This window comes from Heptranchias perlo, chromosome 39, assembly GCF_035084215.1.
Source record: "Heptranchias perlo isolate sHepPer1 chromosome 39, sHepPer1.hap1, whole genome shotgun sequence".
NCBI classification, from domain to species: domain Eukaryota; kingdom Metazoa; phylum Chordata; class Chondrichthyes; order Hexanchiformes; family Hexanchidae; genus Heptranchias; species Heptranchias perlo.
Genome location: NC_090363.1, coordinates 2,859,164 through 2,875,100, shown reverse-complemented (window position 1 = coordinate 2,875,100; position 15,937 = coordinate 2,859,164). Strand labels below are relative to the sequence as shown.

The 15,937-nt window shown below is 47.8% G+C and overlaps 1 protein-coding gene across 1 annotated transcript in view; it reads left to right on the top strand.

Annotated features, from left to right (window-relative positions):
* Positions 1-15,937, top strand: part of LOC137305077 (tenascin-X-like) — a 152,094-nt gene that overhangs the window by 100,335 nt on the left and 35,822 nt on the right. Inside the window, 4 exon segments of the mRNA XM_067973854.1 lie at positions 324-614; positions 1,553-1,852; positions 5,745-6,035; positions 14,891-15,190. Coding sequence (XP_067829955.1) covers positions 324-614; positions 1,553-1,852; positions 5,745-6,035; positions 14,891-15,190 — 1,182 coding nt within the window.

Below are 15,937 nucleotides of genomic sequence, written 5' to 3'. Positions count from 1 at the left end.
AATCTACCAAGATTCCTAGCCAGGAGAACAAAAATAACTCCTATCGAGCTTCGGTTCACTCTTGTGTGGAAAGAGGTGTGTGTGTGTGAAAATATATTTACATAAAACCAATTTAGAAGACGGCTTTCATTAGCTGAAGGGAAGCAAGTTTCTTTTATCGAGTTACATTAAATTTGGACAATGTAGTCACGCCCACATTCAGACTGAACTTGACGTCGTGTATCGAGTTTGTGTGGAACGTATAGATGACCTTTTTTCCCTCTGCTGTGGAGTCGGCAGCAGTAACCTTTGATTGTTTTTTTGTTTTTCTCTCTCTCTTTTAGCTTCCGCAGATAAAGATGCCGTAAGACCGGTTAAGCTGGGCAGTCTTTCAGCCCCCAATGTCACAGCTAACTCAGTCCGACTCTCCTGGGCAGTGGACAGGGCCTTTGATTCCTTTTTGATACAGTACAGGGTCCAGGGATCTGAGGAGACCCACAACGTCACAGTCGCCGGTGGGCGTCGATATTTCATCATCGTAGGCCTCAGGCCTAGTACCAAATACGTGGTCTATCTCTACGGGATCTTCAAAGATAAACATACCAAACCCCTGACCACTGTCGTGACCACCACAGGTACTTCTTGACCTCTGCCTCAGGATAGGGGTTGCCAACTCTGGTTGGACGTATTCCAGGAGGTTTCATCACATGACCTCGCGCCCCCATCCTCCCGCCATTGGTGGTCCAACACATCCATCGTCAGGGCCCTCCTGCAGCCCATTGGAAAGCAAACAGATTCTTCGTTGCCCGATTGGATGATTCCTTGTCCATCAGTCGAGCAGACCTTTATTTCCCCATTTCCACTATTGCTTTTATAACTAATAAACAAAAGGGTTAAAAGAAAATGGGGAAAAAAATACACTCTTTTATTTTTAACGCTCCTGTGATTTTTTTCTCCCCGGGTTTATTTTGCTCGCTGGAGATTAATCTTCAATTCCTGGAGACTCCAGGCCAATCCTGGAGGGTTGGCAACCCTACCTTCAGCATCTTACCTTCTCCCATTATTGAAAGCAACAAAAGGGGAGGGGGTGAGTGTGGGGATAATAACCTTGTTACTATGGCCACCCCGGCCATTTTACGTAACACAGCAGAGTAAAGACCATGACGCTCCTGTTGAGCTGAGGTTGGCCCACCACTAGACCTCCTTTGGCGGATAATGTTCCTGGTGCCAAAGGCCAACACAACTCTGGGAAAGCTGCTGACTGTCCCTGCCGGGCGAGTTAGGTTAAATTCAGGGCTGGTAGTCGACGTGACCCAGGCCACGCCACAGGGACCTGACCCATCGTGCTTCATCCGCCAAATGCTCCGTCAATGATGGAGTGAGTTCTATGCTGGGATAAGGTGGAGATTTCAGGCCTGTTAAAGAGTGTTCCTCTCTCTTCCTGTCGTCACTGAGTTTTGCTTTCCGCCACCACCCCCCCCAACTTGTTCCTCTCCAGAACCCCCACTCGATCATTCACTTGTCCACAGGCCGGTTAACCATCATTCTGCTTTCTTTCTTTTTAAATGTTTAGTTTCTACAGATAAAGATGGTCAAAAGCCCAGCGGGGTGACAGAACTGGAGAGCGTCTCGGTCTCTAATGTCACGGCTCACTCCCTCCACCTCTCCTGGGCAGCAGAGAGGGACCTTGACTCCTTCCTCATCGAGTATGGAGCCGAGGGATCTGAGGGTGTGCGCAACCTCACGGTAACTGGCCACCGTCGATCGTCCATCATCACAGGCCTCAGGCCTGCTACCGCGTACACGGTCTATCTCTACGGGGTCTCTGGTGGCCAACGCACCAAGCCATTGACTGCTGTCGCCAATACCTCAGGTACTTCTGATAGGACCAGGGCCAATTCTTGTTTCCACAGAGAAATAGTTTTATTACCCATCTACACACTGTGTCCAAATTTGCTTTGTGTTACCGTGGTAACGTGCGCCATTCCAGACTGGTGCTTGATAACCTTGTATGAGAATCGATTGTCATCTCACTCTGGGATTCATTAAGAACCTCACGAGGAGGCAGAACTGCCCCTGGTCACTGTATACCCAGACTGAGATAAGCGGAGCTCTGAATGTGACTACGCCAAGCAAGCAGTGTGATTCCCTTCCCTTCTCTCCCCATCAACTTGATCTTTGGACCTGAACTCCTCAATCTCTCCACTCTGCGTTAAGCTGCAGTAATCATCTGTTGCCATTGTAGATCGATGTATACTGCACGTAGATACCAGGCTTTGATTCACAATCCAGGCTCACACTGCAACCTCCGATTCACGTCGATCGCCTCAAATTCCTGTCCGTGCTAGTTTAACCCGTAAACGGGTTAGCGACTCCGTTACAATCGTGCAGCTGAAGGGGATTTAAAGTTAAATTACGGAAAGTTTACCCTTTAAATCCCAGAGCGACATCCCGACATTCCCTCTCCCATCAGCCTCTCAGGGTCTCGGCCACCTCCAAGGAGATTCCAATATCACCAATGCTCAGACTTTGAGCAGGTGAGATCACAGTGCGTCTGATTCCTGCCTCTGCATCCCCCTGGGCTCAGACACACTCAGCACCCTCGGCTCGGTGGGTAGCACCCGTGTGTTTCAGCTGTTCACACTGTGAGTGGGGTTATTCCTATTTAGCACCTAATCTGAAGATCTGGTTTGTAAGGAGATTGGTCAGTCAGTGAGTGTCACTATGACTCATATTTGATGCATTCAACGAATGTGTTTGTTCTGTTGTTTGTTCACTCCCTCCACTTATCCCAAGTTTCTCTGAGTCTCCGCGCTCAGTTTGCTAGTTCCTCGCAGTGTAAGCCACCACCTTGTCCAGGCTTTCAGTCAGTGACGCCTCCATCTTCCCCCAAAGGGGTCGCCAACTCTGGTTGGACGTATTCCTGGAGATTGCATCACACAACCTCCTGCCTCTAACTGCCTCAGCCCCCATTGGTCGCCCGACACATGGTGTCCTGCCCCCACACTCTCCCCATTGGTCTCCCAACATGTCAATCCTCGCGACACTCCACCTTCCCAGGCCAATCAGAAAGAGAAAAGATTCTTCGTTACCCCATTGGATGATGTCAGTCAAACAGCCTCTTTGTCCCGTCTCCAATATTTTTATAACGAATAAATGTTCAAAGAAAATGAAACTATCTCACCCAATTTTGTTTCAGTGCCCTGATGATTTTTATCCTGGGTTTTTGTTTGTAGAAACGTCCTGAAAATTAATCTTTAACTCCTGGAGACTCCAGGACAATCCTTGGTAACCGTAATCCCCCTATCAGGGGAGGGGCGGTCTTTCGGACAGTGAGGCCCACATTCCCCCAGGAGGCGGATGGGCTAGTTTACCCCGGCCAGAAAGAATATTCTGTTAGCCTGAAGCCTAGCTGCAAAATAGGCCAACACAGTCCACCAATCATGAAGCAACGAATCGAAGGTCCTGGCCTTGGGCTGATGCCACCTGTTGTGGAATAGTTGACCATTTAGGACGTGCTTTGGCTTCACATTAATCACAGGCACAGTCCCGGTTCTACATGGGACCAGGATCAGCTGGTTGGTGCGTAAACAACCTCGTAGTTATGGCCCATCTGGTCCCAGCCCCCCAGCAGCACAGGATACAGCAGCTGGTTACAATCCGCCCCCAACTGTCCGAGACCCAGGTCAGGGATTCCCGATTTCCCCGGACGCAGGTTATCCTGTCTATCCCAGTTCACCGGTTTTCCAGAACTGCAGGTGCGGAATAAATGGGGGCCTGTTTCCCATTAAAGACAGTCGGGGGTGAGATGTCTCCAGTAACTCCTTAACGCTGCGTAAATTAACCTGTGAGAAACCCAACTCAAAGGTCGAGTCTGTCGACCATCTGGGTGTTTAGTGCCTTAAGCTTAGAAATTAATGTTGTGAATGTGAGTGGGCTATTGCTCCTAGTTTCCCTCTGTCCCCTCTCTATTCCCCAGACCCCCTCCATCCTCCCTTTATCCACCCCCTCTCAGTCCCTCAATATCCCCAGTCTCTCTCTTTTACCCTGGTTCCTTTATCCCTCTCACCCCCTCTCTACCCATCCCCTCTATCCCTCTCACCCCCTCTCTACCCATCCCCTCTATCCCTCTCACCCCCTCTCTACCCATCCCCTCTATCCCTCTCACCCCCTCTCTACCCATCCCCTCTATCTCTCTCACCCCCTCTCTACCCATCCCCTCTATCCCTCTCACCCCCTCTCTACCCATCCCCTCTATCCCTCTCACCCCCTCTCTACCCATCCCCTCTATCCCCCTCACCCCCTCTCTACCCATCCCCTCTATCCCTCTCACCCCCTCTCTACCCATCCCCTCTATCCCCCTCACCCCCTCTTTACCCATCCCCTCTATCCCCCTCACCCCCTCTCTACCCATCCCCTCTATCCCTCTCAGTCGCTCTATCCCTCTCACCCCCTCTCTACCCATCCCCTCTATCCCCCTCACCCCCTCTCTACCCATCCCCTCTATCCCTCTCACCCCCTCTCTACCCATCCCCTCTATCCCCCTCACCCCCTCTCTACCCATCCCCTCTATCCCTCTCACCCCCTCTCTACCCATCCCCTCTATCCCTCTCACCCCCTCTCTACCCATCCCCTCTATCCCTCTCACCCCCTCTCTACCCATCCCCTCTATCCCTCTCACCCCCTCTCTACCCATCCCCTCTATCTCTCTCACCCCCTCTCTACCCATCCCCTCTATCTCTCTCACCCCCTCTCTACCCATCCCCTCTATCTCTCTCACCCCCTCTCTACCCATCCCCTCTATCCCTCTCACCCCCTCTCTACCCATCCCCTCTATCCCCCTCACCCCCTCTCTACCCATCCCCTCTATCCCTCTCACCCCCTCTCTACCCATCCCCTCTATCCCCCTCACCCCCTCTCTACCCATCCCCTCTATCCCTCTCACCCTCTCTCTACCCATCCCCTCTAACCCTCTCACCCCCTCTCTACCCATCCCCTCTATCCCTCTCACCCCCTCTCTACCCATCCCCTCTATCTCTCTCACCCCCTCTCTACCCATCCCCTCTATCCCTCTCAGTCCCTCTCACCCCCTCTATCCCTCTCACCCCCTCTCTACCCATCCTCTCAGTCCCTCTCACCCCCTCTCTACCCATCCCCTCTATCCCTCTCACCCCCTCTCTACCCATCCCCTCTATCTCCCCAGATGCCCTCCACCCTCCCTTTATCCCCCCCAGTCCTTCTTTAATCCCCAGTCCCTCTCTACCCTTCCCCTCTATCCCCCTAGTCCCTCTATCCCCTTCAGACCCTCTGTCCCTCTATCCCCCACCCCCACACACAATCCTTCTCTATCCCTGTCAGGCCACCTCTATCCTCCAAGCTTACCGTGTTCGCGTGTCATAACGTGTTCACATGACATAACGTGTTTGCACGACACACCGTGTGCATATGACATAACATGTTCATATGACATTCCTCTGTCCCCTGTTTTAGCAGAGCCATTATCCTATTTAAAATGACGAATTGAGTTTGTGTATGGGCAATGTGCAGAGTAACGTCACATAAATGCGTCAAGCATTCACCCATTAACATCGCCAACTTGTAGACTCCAGTTACTGGACAACACGGATTGCTGTGAAAATAAGTCACATGGATGGGATTAACCTATTGAATTTGCAGATTGCAGGATTGTGTGAAGCCCGTGTATCGATTACACAAGGATCTACGGCTTTCCCGCCAGTAAAATGTCATTTACTTTTCCCTTTCAGCCTCCACAGTTAAAGACACTGTGAAGCCGAGTAAACTTGGAGACCTTTCCGTTTCTCACATCACCCCTCAATCCTTCAAACTCTCCTGGACCGCGGGCAAAGGCTTTGATTCCTTTCTGATCCAGTACAGAGCCCCGGCAGCCCAGGACGGACACAACCTGACTGTGAGCAGTGATCGACGGTCCTCCTTCATCAAAGGCCTGAGGCCTACCACCATGTACACCGTCCGTCTCTACGGGGTTACGAGCGGTCAGCGCACAAAGCCATTGACCAGTGTCGTGACCACCGCAGGTATTTGTCAAACACCAAATTATTAATTTCCCTCCAAAGTCCTTTGTAGATTCTCTCAGAAATCGCCCCTGATCCAATGCTGTTTTGTTCAGCTGTTGTTGACGCTCCACAAATATCGAAACCCACAACCCAAGTTTTCATGCCATCTCTCCTATTAGGCCAGAATCTGGAACCAAGAGAAGGTTCCTCCAGCTTGCTTTTGACGTTCCTTAAGCTTGCACGAGGCAGCTGAGTTTCTTGCAAGCTTAATCCCCACTCGGAAAACTCTGGGCGTTTGAATATAAACAAAGGTTTGAAAACAATGTGTGAAGTAGTCCCTTGAAAGTTTATTCTTTCACTCTTGGGTATAACTTGCTTGACATTCTACCTCATTGTAAGACCTAATCCTTTGCTTTTTTCCAGGAATAATCACAGTTGGCCAGCTTGCGGTACCTTAAAGATTATTCTCTCACCGTTTCAGCTGAAGTATTGGGACATGTAACGACCTGAGTTCCATGAACCCCAATGTTTCATTAACCTTCCTTCCTTTCTTGGAACAAAGTAAAATGATTTATCTCTTGTCATTTTCTTTGCAATCCCTACAGACGGAGCAGGGTGAATGGGTGTGATGTGAGGGCCTCCCATCGATTATTACACTGCATTTCCTGCATGCTCCTTCCAGCTGTTTGGCTCGCACTATGTAGATCAGTTTTACAGTTGCTGCTATTTCTCCTGTTTATGGAGCTGTCTTTGATCTATCGGGATATCTGAGAGACGTGTTCTATACATCCATGTGTGCAACAATCTGTAAATAGCTGAAAAGTCTTGAACGTTGCATGCACTTCCTGTAAGTGTCGCACTTACTTCCTGTAATGTTTCCCCGTCACACATTGTTGATTACAACCACATTACAAAAATTGCCATGGGCGATTCTCTAGCCTAACAAACCTGCGCTGTGTCTCTCTGTCTCGTTTGATATCTTTTTGAATTGGTTTGTGAGGAGAGTGACCTCCTCCAGCCCTACAACCCTCCGAGATCTCTGCGCTCCTCCAATTCTTGCCTCTTGTGCCGATTTTATCCCCGATTTTAATCGCTCCCACCATTGGCGGCCGTGCCTTCAGCTGCCTGGGCCCTAAACTCTGGAATTCCCTCCCTAAACCTCTCCGCCTCTCTCTCCTCCTTTAAGACGCTCCTTAAAACCTACCTCTTCGACCAAGCTTTTGGTCACCTGTCCCAATATCTCCTGAGGGGGCTCGGTGTCAAATTTTGTCTGATTTACGCTCCTGTGAAACGCCGCGGGACGTTTTACTACGTTAAAGGCGCCATATGAATGCAAGTTGTTGTTGTTGTTGTTGTTGTCGTCGTCGTCGTCGTCGTTGTAGCTTCCAGAGGAACGGCTGCCACGAAACCCAGTGAAGGACCGGGACTGGGCAGCCTTTCTGTTTTTGGGGTGACGCCCCACTCCGTCCGGCTCTCCTGGGCCGCCGAGAGGGACTTTGACTCCTACGTGGTGCAGTACAGAGCTCGGGGGCCGGAGGAAGTGTGGAAACTCGCAGTGACCGGCAGCAGTCGATCGCACACGGTCGCAGGCCTCGGGCCTACCACCAAGTACACCTTCTACCTCTACGGGGTCTCCGGCGGCCGACACACGCCCCCCCTTGGCCACTGCAGCGACCACGAAAGGTGCCTTGGCGGCGACGAGAGACCTTGGTGGAAATATTTCCTCAGCCCTTCTTGAAGAAGGAGGCGAAATAATCCCCTTCTGAAAATAGCGCCCAGGCGGTAAGATCTCGTCTGTAGTTTGGTAGGACGTCGATGGCCTGATGGAAAGGCCGAAGCCTATGACTTCATGTGGCTTATGGGGGCAGTGGGCTGTGGGCGTGAGGTCGGCTGGTCTTTGGGGCCCAAGTGCAGTGAAGTATCCTTCAAGGCAACACCCACCTCCGTAACGTTTGCACAGGGTATCTGTTTCCTCGAAGCTTTCTGTATATCCGAAGACTTGTCCTCTCTGGGCATTTGTTGATGGGAATGACTCTCTATTATATATTTGTATCCTGTATATAAATATATCGTTCCACTGTCAACCAGGGAATGATTCCTTCCCATTCCTTGTGATTGCTTTAATTCCCATTCCTTGTGACCTCTTTAATTCCCATTCCAGTGAGGCTTCCCGCTTTCTTTCTATTCAGGAAGATTCTGAGGTAGCTTTTAACTCCTCGATTTTTCCAGTCAATCCATGGCTGGTGCTCTTTGTCCCTTTTGGTTTAATTTACTCTCACTGAACGTTTAATCATCTCTCTCTCTCCCCTCACCTTACATCTCCTCTTGGCCGAATTAAAGCAAAAAGCAGAATGATTCCCAGCACCATTCTGCAGGCGTGCCCCACCCTCCGAGCTCCATTAATATCCTACAGCGGAAAGCTGTTTCTGGGACATTTAATCAACGTTCCTTTCAACTGTGTGCAAGAAAAGATCTTCCTCATTTGTAAGCCATTTTAAGGAGGCCGGGTTGGTTTGTTAAGTTCGAGCAGGAGCTGCCTGGTTTGGACCTGTGTCTGCCATGATGTGTAGCTACAGGCCAGCACTGCGCTAGCCAAGACCTGGTAGTTGGGAGCTGTCCACCATCCACTGGGTCTTTGGCCCTGTTACCTCTCCCGCCATGCCTGCATTTCAACTGAGCTGCTAGCTCTCCTCGTGTCTAGCAGTCCAGCAGTAAGAGATTACTCGCTAGGCTGTGGAGGTGGAGCAGTGTATCCAGTAACGTACGGAATTCACAGAATCTTACAGTGCAAAAGGAGCAGGCTATTTGGCCCTTCGTGCCTGTGCTGGCTCTTTGAAAGAGCTATCCCATTAGTCCCACTCCCTCTGCTCTATCCCCTTAGCCCTGCAAATTTTTCAGTTTCAAGTATTTATCCAATTCCCCTTTTGAAAGTTACTATTGAATCTGCTTCCACCGCCCTTTCAGGCAGCACATTCCGGATCGTAACAGCTCGCTGAGTAAAAATGATTTCTCCTCTTCTCCCCTCTGGTTCTTTTGCCACGAGTCCATCACAGAATCTGTCAGTGATTAAGAGCTTCAATTGTGATTCTCCGTCGACACAAATCGTGGTTTTCTGTTGCTCAGCGACAACACGGGGCGTTTTCAAACCAGTAACGCTGCATCTACATTTTTTCTTTTAGCTTCCACAGATAAAGGCAGTCCAACGCTGAGCAGCTCGGTCAGACCCGGGGTTTCCAATGTCACGGCCAACTCCCTCCGGCTCTCCTGGATAGTGGGGAGGGTGTACCAGCTCTTTTTGATACAGTACAGAGCCCATGGCTCACAGGATATGCGGAACCTGACAGTGGCAGGCGATCAACGATCCTGTGTCATCACAGGCCTCAGGCCTAGCACCAAATACACCCTCTATCTCTACGGGGTCTCTGAAAGCCAACTCACAAAGCTAATGGGCTTTGTAGCTTCCACCACAGGTACCTTGCGATACGACAATAGGTTAAACGACTGTTTGCCCCAGGAAATAGTTCCCCTTTCTCTGTTTTAACCCATCACCTTTCCTCTGAAAGCCCATTGTTACTAAGGCAACCTCTTCCATTTTAGAATAACACTTGAGCCTTGGGGAAATCCTGATGTAACATGCTTTTTTTTGTATGTAGGAGGGGAAGGTGAGGTGAGCACGCTTACTTGTGAGGTGACCTTTACACCCAGACGTGACAAACGTCACGCTTGCCTGAACAGGAAATAAATGCCGAGACAGCTAAATATCTAACCAGTGTCCCGAAGTGAAATCACATGACCACAGAATCCTACAGCACAGTAGGAGGCCATTCGGCCCATCGTGCCTGTGCCGGCTCTTTGAAAGAGCTCTCCAATTGGTCCCACTCCCCTGCTCTGCCCCCATAGCCTGACAATACTTTCCCCCTTCAAGTATTTATCCAATTCCCTTTTGAAAGTTATTATTGAATCTGCTTCCACCGCCCTTTCAGGCAGCGCATTCCAGATCATCACAACTCGCTGCGTAAATATTTCAGTGAATATTTCAGTGAATTCCAGATCATGACAATTTCTCCTCATCTCCCCCTCTGGTTCTTTTGCCAATCACCTTAAATCTGTGTCCTCTGGTTACCGACCTTTCTGCCACTGGAAACAGTTTCTCCTTATTTACTCTATCAAAACCCCTTCATGATTTTGAACACCTCGATCAAATCTCCTCTTAACCTTCTCTGTTCCAAGGAGAACAACCCCAGCTTCTCCAGTCTCTCCACATAACTGAAGTCCCTCATCCCTGGTACCATTCTAGTAAATCTCCTCTGCACCCTCTCTAAGGCCTTGACATCCTTCCTAAAGTGCGGTGCCCAGAATTAGATACACTTTGTTTCTTTGAATATTCTAGAATATTGATCCCTCTAAACAACCTTAGAAAGGACACAGAAGGAGGCCATTCGGCCCATCGTGTCCGTGCCGGCTGGAACAACCCATGACCAATCGCACTGCCCCGCTCTCTCCGCAGAGCCATGAATCTTCCCCTGCATCAAATCTGTACCTTCCCTTCCCTTTAAAAGATGCAAAGGTCTCTGCGCCAACCACTAACTGTGGCAGAGTATTGTGTGGAACCCACAACAATGGCGTAATTCGGATAGAATTTAGCAGTTTGTGGCATCTCTGCCAATCTTACATTTCACTTCACAGGATCACAAGACCATTACGGAGGAAGAAGGCCATTCAGCCCATCTTAATTTGACCATTCAGAAGTCTCCCTATTGTAGCATCCGATTGTTTGTTAAATGATCCCACAGTTTGTGCCTCCATTACTCCCTCTGGGAGCCCAGTACATTGACCTCTCTTTGGGGGTCATTGTGACTTTGGGTGAGAGTATAAAGTGGGTGATATGGGATGGACTGCCCATTATACACCTCTCCCCATTTTTATCTCCTTTGACATCAATCGGGAGATGTACAAAGAGTGGTTTATCTGATGTCGCCCGTTTCACACTATCGCCCTAAGTCAAATTTAGCCCTTTTTGTGTGAGAAAGAATCTCTTAATATCGTTGCTACAATTACCTTTTACTAGTTTAAACCTGTGTCTCCTTGCTCTACCCTCACAGTTTAATTTAAAGTCATATTCCAGATTAACCTCTTCAATATCCATCATTTATCCCTCTATAAGGTCACCTCTCAGCCCGAGTCACTCCAACCTTTCCTCATCACTCAGACCCTTTGACATTGGGGATCAGCCTCGTGGCTGTGCTCTGCACTGCCTCTAGTGCTCGAATATCTCCATAGGTCACCTTTATATCTAGAGAGTTGGCAGTATTAGGTGTCAGCCCTGACTCAGTGGGTAACACTCTCGCCTCTGAGTCAGATACTTCATGGGTTCAAGTCCCACTCCAGAGATTTGAGCACAGTGCAGTACCGAGGGAGTGCTGCAGTGTCAGAGGTGCCGTCTTTCAGATGAGATGTTAAACTGAGGCCTCATCTGCCCCCTGAGGTAGATGTAAAAGATCCCATGGCACTATTTCGACAAAGAGCAGGGGAGACCTGGCCAATATTTATCCCTCAACCAACATCACTTAAAAATAATCAGATTATCTGGTCATTATCACATCGCTGTTTGTGGGATCTTGCTGTGTGTAAATTGGCTGCCACGTTTCCCACATTACAACAGTGACTACACTTCAAAATGTACTTCATTGGCTGTAAAGCGCTTTGGGACATCCTGAGGTCGTGAAAGGTGCTATAGAAATGTAAGTCTTTTGAATTTTTCACAGTAGAATCTCCTCCATATGTTTTCATTTGTTACTTTTCTTTCTCTCTCTCTCCCTCTCTCTCTCTCCCTCTCTCTCTCTCATGCTCCAGCTTCCAAAGTTAAGGTTGGTGTAAGACCAAGTAACGTGAGGGCCCTGGGCAGCCTGTCCGTCTCTAACATCACAGCTGACTCAGTTGAGCTCTCCTGGTCAACACAGTGGGGCTTCGACTCCTACGTCATCCAGTACAGAGCTCAGGGCTCTGAGGACGTCAAGAAGCTCCGAGTGACCGGGAACCGGGCGTCGTACGTCATCCTAGGCCTCAGGCCTACCACCAAGTACACCATCTATGTCTATGGGGTGTCCGGGGGCCGCCACACCAGCCCCCTCTCCATCGTCGTGACGACAACAGGTATAGCTTCCATGCAATGAAGATTACTTGCTGCGTGGAAATATTTTCATTGCCCATCTTTGGTGCAACGGGACAAATATTTCCCGACCTTATCTCTTGAGGCAATCCCCGTTACTATGGTAACTTCTACCTCCTCCTCTAAAACACCAGCAGTGGCAAGTTTCGTTGGGCCAACTCTCCTGCACAAACGTTGAAACTTACCATCTCTGTCTGGGTGTTTGTTGATGGGAATGTCTCTCTCTATTATATATTTGTATCCTGTATATAAATATATGGTTTCACCTTCAACCAGGGAATGATTCTTCCCATTCCTCTTTCATTCCCATTCCTTGTGCTCTCTATAATTCCCATTCCTTGTGCTCTCTATAATTCCCATTCCTTGTGCTCTCTTTAATTCCCATTCCTTGTGCTCTCTTTAATTCCCATTCCTTGTGCTCTCTTTAATTCCCATTCCTTGTGCTCTCTATAATTCCCATTCCTTGTGCTCTCTTTAATTCCCATTCCTTGTGCTCTCTTTAATTCCCATTCCTTGTGCTCTCTTTAATTCCCATTCCTTGTGCTCTCTATAATTCCCATTCCTTGTGCTCTCTTTAATTCCCATTCCTTGTGCTCTCTATAATTCCCATTCCTTGTGGTCTCTTTAATTCCCATTCCTTGTGGTCTCTTTAATTCCCATTCCTTGTGCTCTCTTTAATTCCCATTCCTTGTGCTCTCTTTAATTCCCATTCCTTGTGCTCTCTTTAATTCCCATTCCTTGTGCTCTCTTTAATTCCCATTCCTTGTGCTCTCTATAATTCCCATTCCTTGTGTTCTCTTTAATTCCCATTCCTTGGGATCTCTTTAATTCCCATTCCTTGTGCTCTCTTTAATTCCCATTCCTTGTGCTCTCTTTAATTCCCATTCCTTGGGATCTCTTTAATTCCCATTCCTTGTGCTCTCTTTAATTCCCATTCCTTGTGCTCTCTTTAATTCCCATTCCTTGGGATCTCTTTAATTCCCATTCCTTGTGCTCTCTTTAATTCCCATTCCTTGGGATCTCTTTAATTCCCATTCCTTGTGCTCTGTTTAATATTCCCATTCACTGAGATCTCTTTAATTCCCATACCTGTGAGGTTTCCCAGTTTCCGTCTGTTCGGGAAGATTCTGGGGCAGCTTGTAACTTCTTGTGTTTCCTGGGCAGGTCATTGACTGGAGCCCTTCACTGCTGTCTATTTAACCGAGGCCCTGAACAGACTGTTTGCCTCAGACTGTGCTGCTAACTGCTCCATGATTGCTCACTCTACTTTCTCCTTTTTTTTTGTCTGCAAAAATAAGGCAAAATGGCTTGCGGCCTCATTTTGCCTCAGTGACCTGCGGCCCGGTCTCTGTGAAGCCACTGGAGCAATCGGTGTTGTTCTGCCGTCTCTACGGTTCGAAGTGTACAGTGCGCGATTTGGAGCCCAGTTTACGCGGCGAATGGTCCCAGCCATCAGTCGGCTATTGCTGTCTGTATCTGTGGGGCTTCTCTCCCTGTGTTTGGACCTGGGGATCTTATGTACCATAATACATGGTATATGTAGAGCTGTAGATCTTCTGTATCATAATATACAGTCTATATAGACATGTAGATCTTCTGTATCATAATATACAGTCTATATAGACATGTGAATCTTCTGTATCATAATATACAGTCTATATAGACATGTGGATCTTCTGTACCATAATATACAGTCTATATAGACATGTGGATCTTATGTACCATAATACATGGTATATGTAGAGCTGTAGATCTTCTGTATCATAATATACAGTCTATATAGACATGTAGATCTTCTGTATCATAATATACAGTCTATATAGACATGTGGATCTTCTGTACCATAATATACAGTCTATATAGACATGTGGATCTTCTGTACCACAATATACAGTCTATATAGACATGTGGATCTTCTGTACCATAATACACAGTGTATATAGACATGTGGATCTTCTGTACCATAACATACAGTCTATATAGACATGTGGATCTTCTGTACCATAATATACAGTCTATATAGACATGTGGATCTTCTGTACCATAACATACAGTCTATATAGACATGTGGATCTTCTGTACCATAACATACAGTCTATATAGACATGTGGATCTTCTGTACCATAACATACAGTCTATATAGACATGTGGATCTTCTGTATCATAATATACAGTCTATATAGACATGTGGATCTTACCTATCGTAATATATAGTGTATATAGACCTGTGGATCTTATGTACCATAATATAAGGTGTATATACCCAATGGATCTTATCTGCAGTAATACATAAAATGTACAATGGTCTGTGAAGCTTCTCTACCATAATATATGGTGTATATAGGTCAGTGCACCAACAGTGTGCCTTTACCCCCCAACTTCAGCCAGCAATGACCTTTGCCCCCAAGGAACCAAAGTGACATTTCCACATCTGAATCCACAATAATTGGCTTCCAGTTAGGAGAAACACTGCAAGTTGGGCCTGTTGTATAGAGGAACAGAGTGCCTCCTGTATATCTGATGGAATCTCTGAACTAGAGAATCTGTAATTTGTACGAAGTTTTACCCACCCATCTTCAGGAGGCTGTGGCTGTTTTGACCGAACGTCAAAAAGAAAGCTGTAGATGACTTTTACCAATTTACTGCGAGGGTGCAATTCCCCACAACGCGGTCTTTAAATCGAGTGTTTCTCTGCTTTTTTTTCCAGTTTCCATAGACACCAATGGCATAAAACCAAGCAGGCTGAGTAAGCTGATCCGTCTTTCAGGAAATAATGTCACGTCAGACTCCCTCCAACTCTTTTGGGCTGCAGAGAGCGGCTTTGACTCCTTTCTCATCCAGTACAGAGTCGAGGGTTCAGAGGACGTGCAGAACCTCTCAGTAACTGGGGACCAACAATCATCCTTCATCACAGGCCTGAGGCCTGGTACCAAATACCTGGTTTCTCTCTATGGGATGTCTGGCAGCCGACGAACAAGGCCATTAACCACTATAATAACCACTGCAGGTATTCTTCTTCGAAGCAAAGTTTTCTCAGGGAAATATTTTAACCGTGTAGCCTTTTTCCATCCTGTACAAAGAGAATTATCTCCTCAGGTGCTCCTGGAAGTTTTGGTGCTGCTATGGCAACCTCTATCCGCCATCTTGGAATGATGCCCACGTTCATTGTCCAATTACCCAGACCCCAAAAACTCAAATGTTGTTTGTTTTTTGCACCGTGTTCACACGTTGTAGGGAAGAAATGATTTGTAATACTCTCGAATTGATTGTTCTCCTTAGAGTGGAGAAGGTTAAGGGGAGATTTAATAGAGGTGTTCAAAATTATGCGGGGTTTTGATAGAGTAATTAAGGAGAAACTGTTTCCACTGGCGGAAGGGTCGGTAACCAGAGGACACAGATTTAAGATAATTGGCAAAAGAACCGGGGGGAGATGAGGAGAATTTTTTTACGCGGTGAGTTGTTATGATCTGGAATGCGCTGCCTGAAAGGGCGGTGGAAGCAGATTCAATAATAACTTTCAAAAGGGAAATGGATAAATACTTGAAGGGGAGAAAATTTGCAGGGCTATGGGGAAAGAGCGGGGGACTAATTGGAGAGCTTTTTCAAAGAGCCAGCACAGGCACAACGGGCCGCATGGCCTCTTTCTGTGCTGTATCATTCTATGATTGTGACGCGCTGACAACCGGAGTCATCACATAAATCACTTACTGGCGACAGGCAGTCGCCTGGTCCATTCGAGAGTTGAAACTGTATG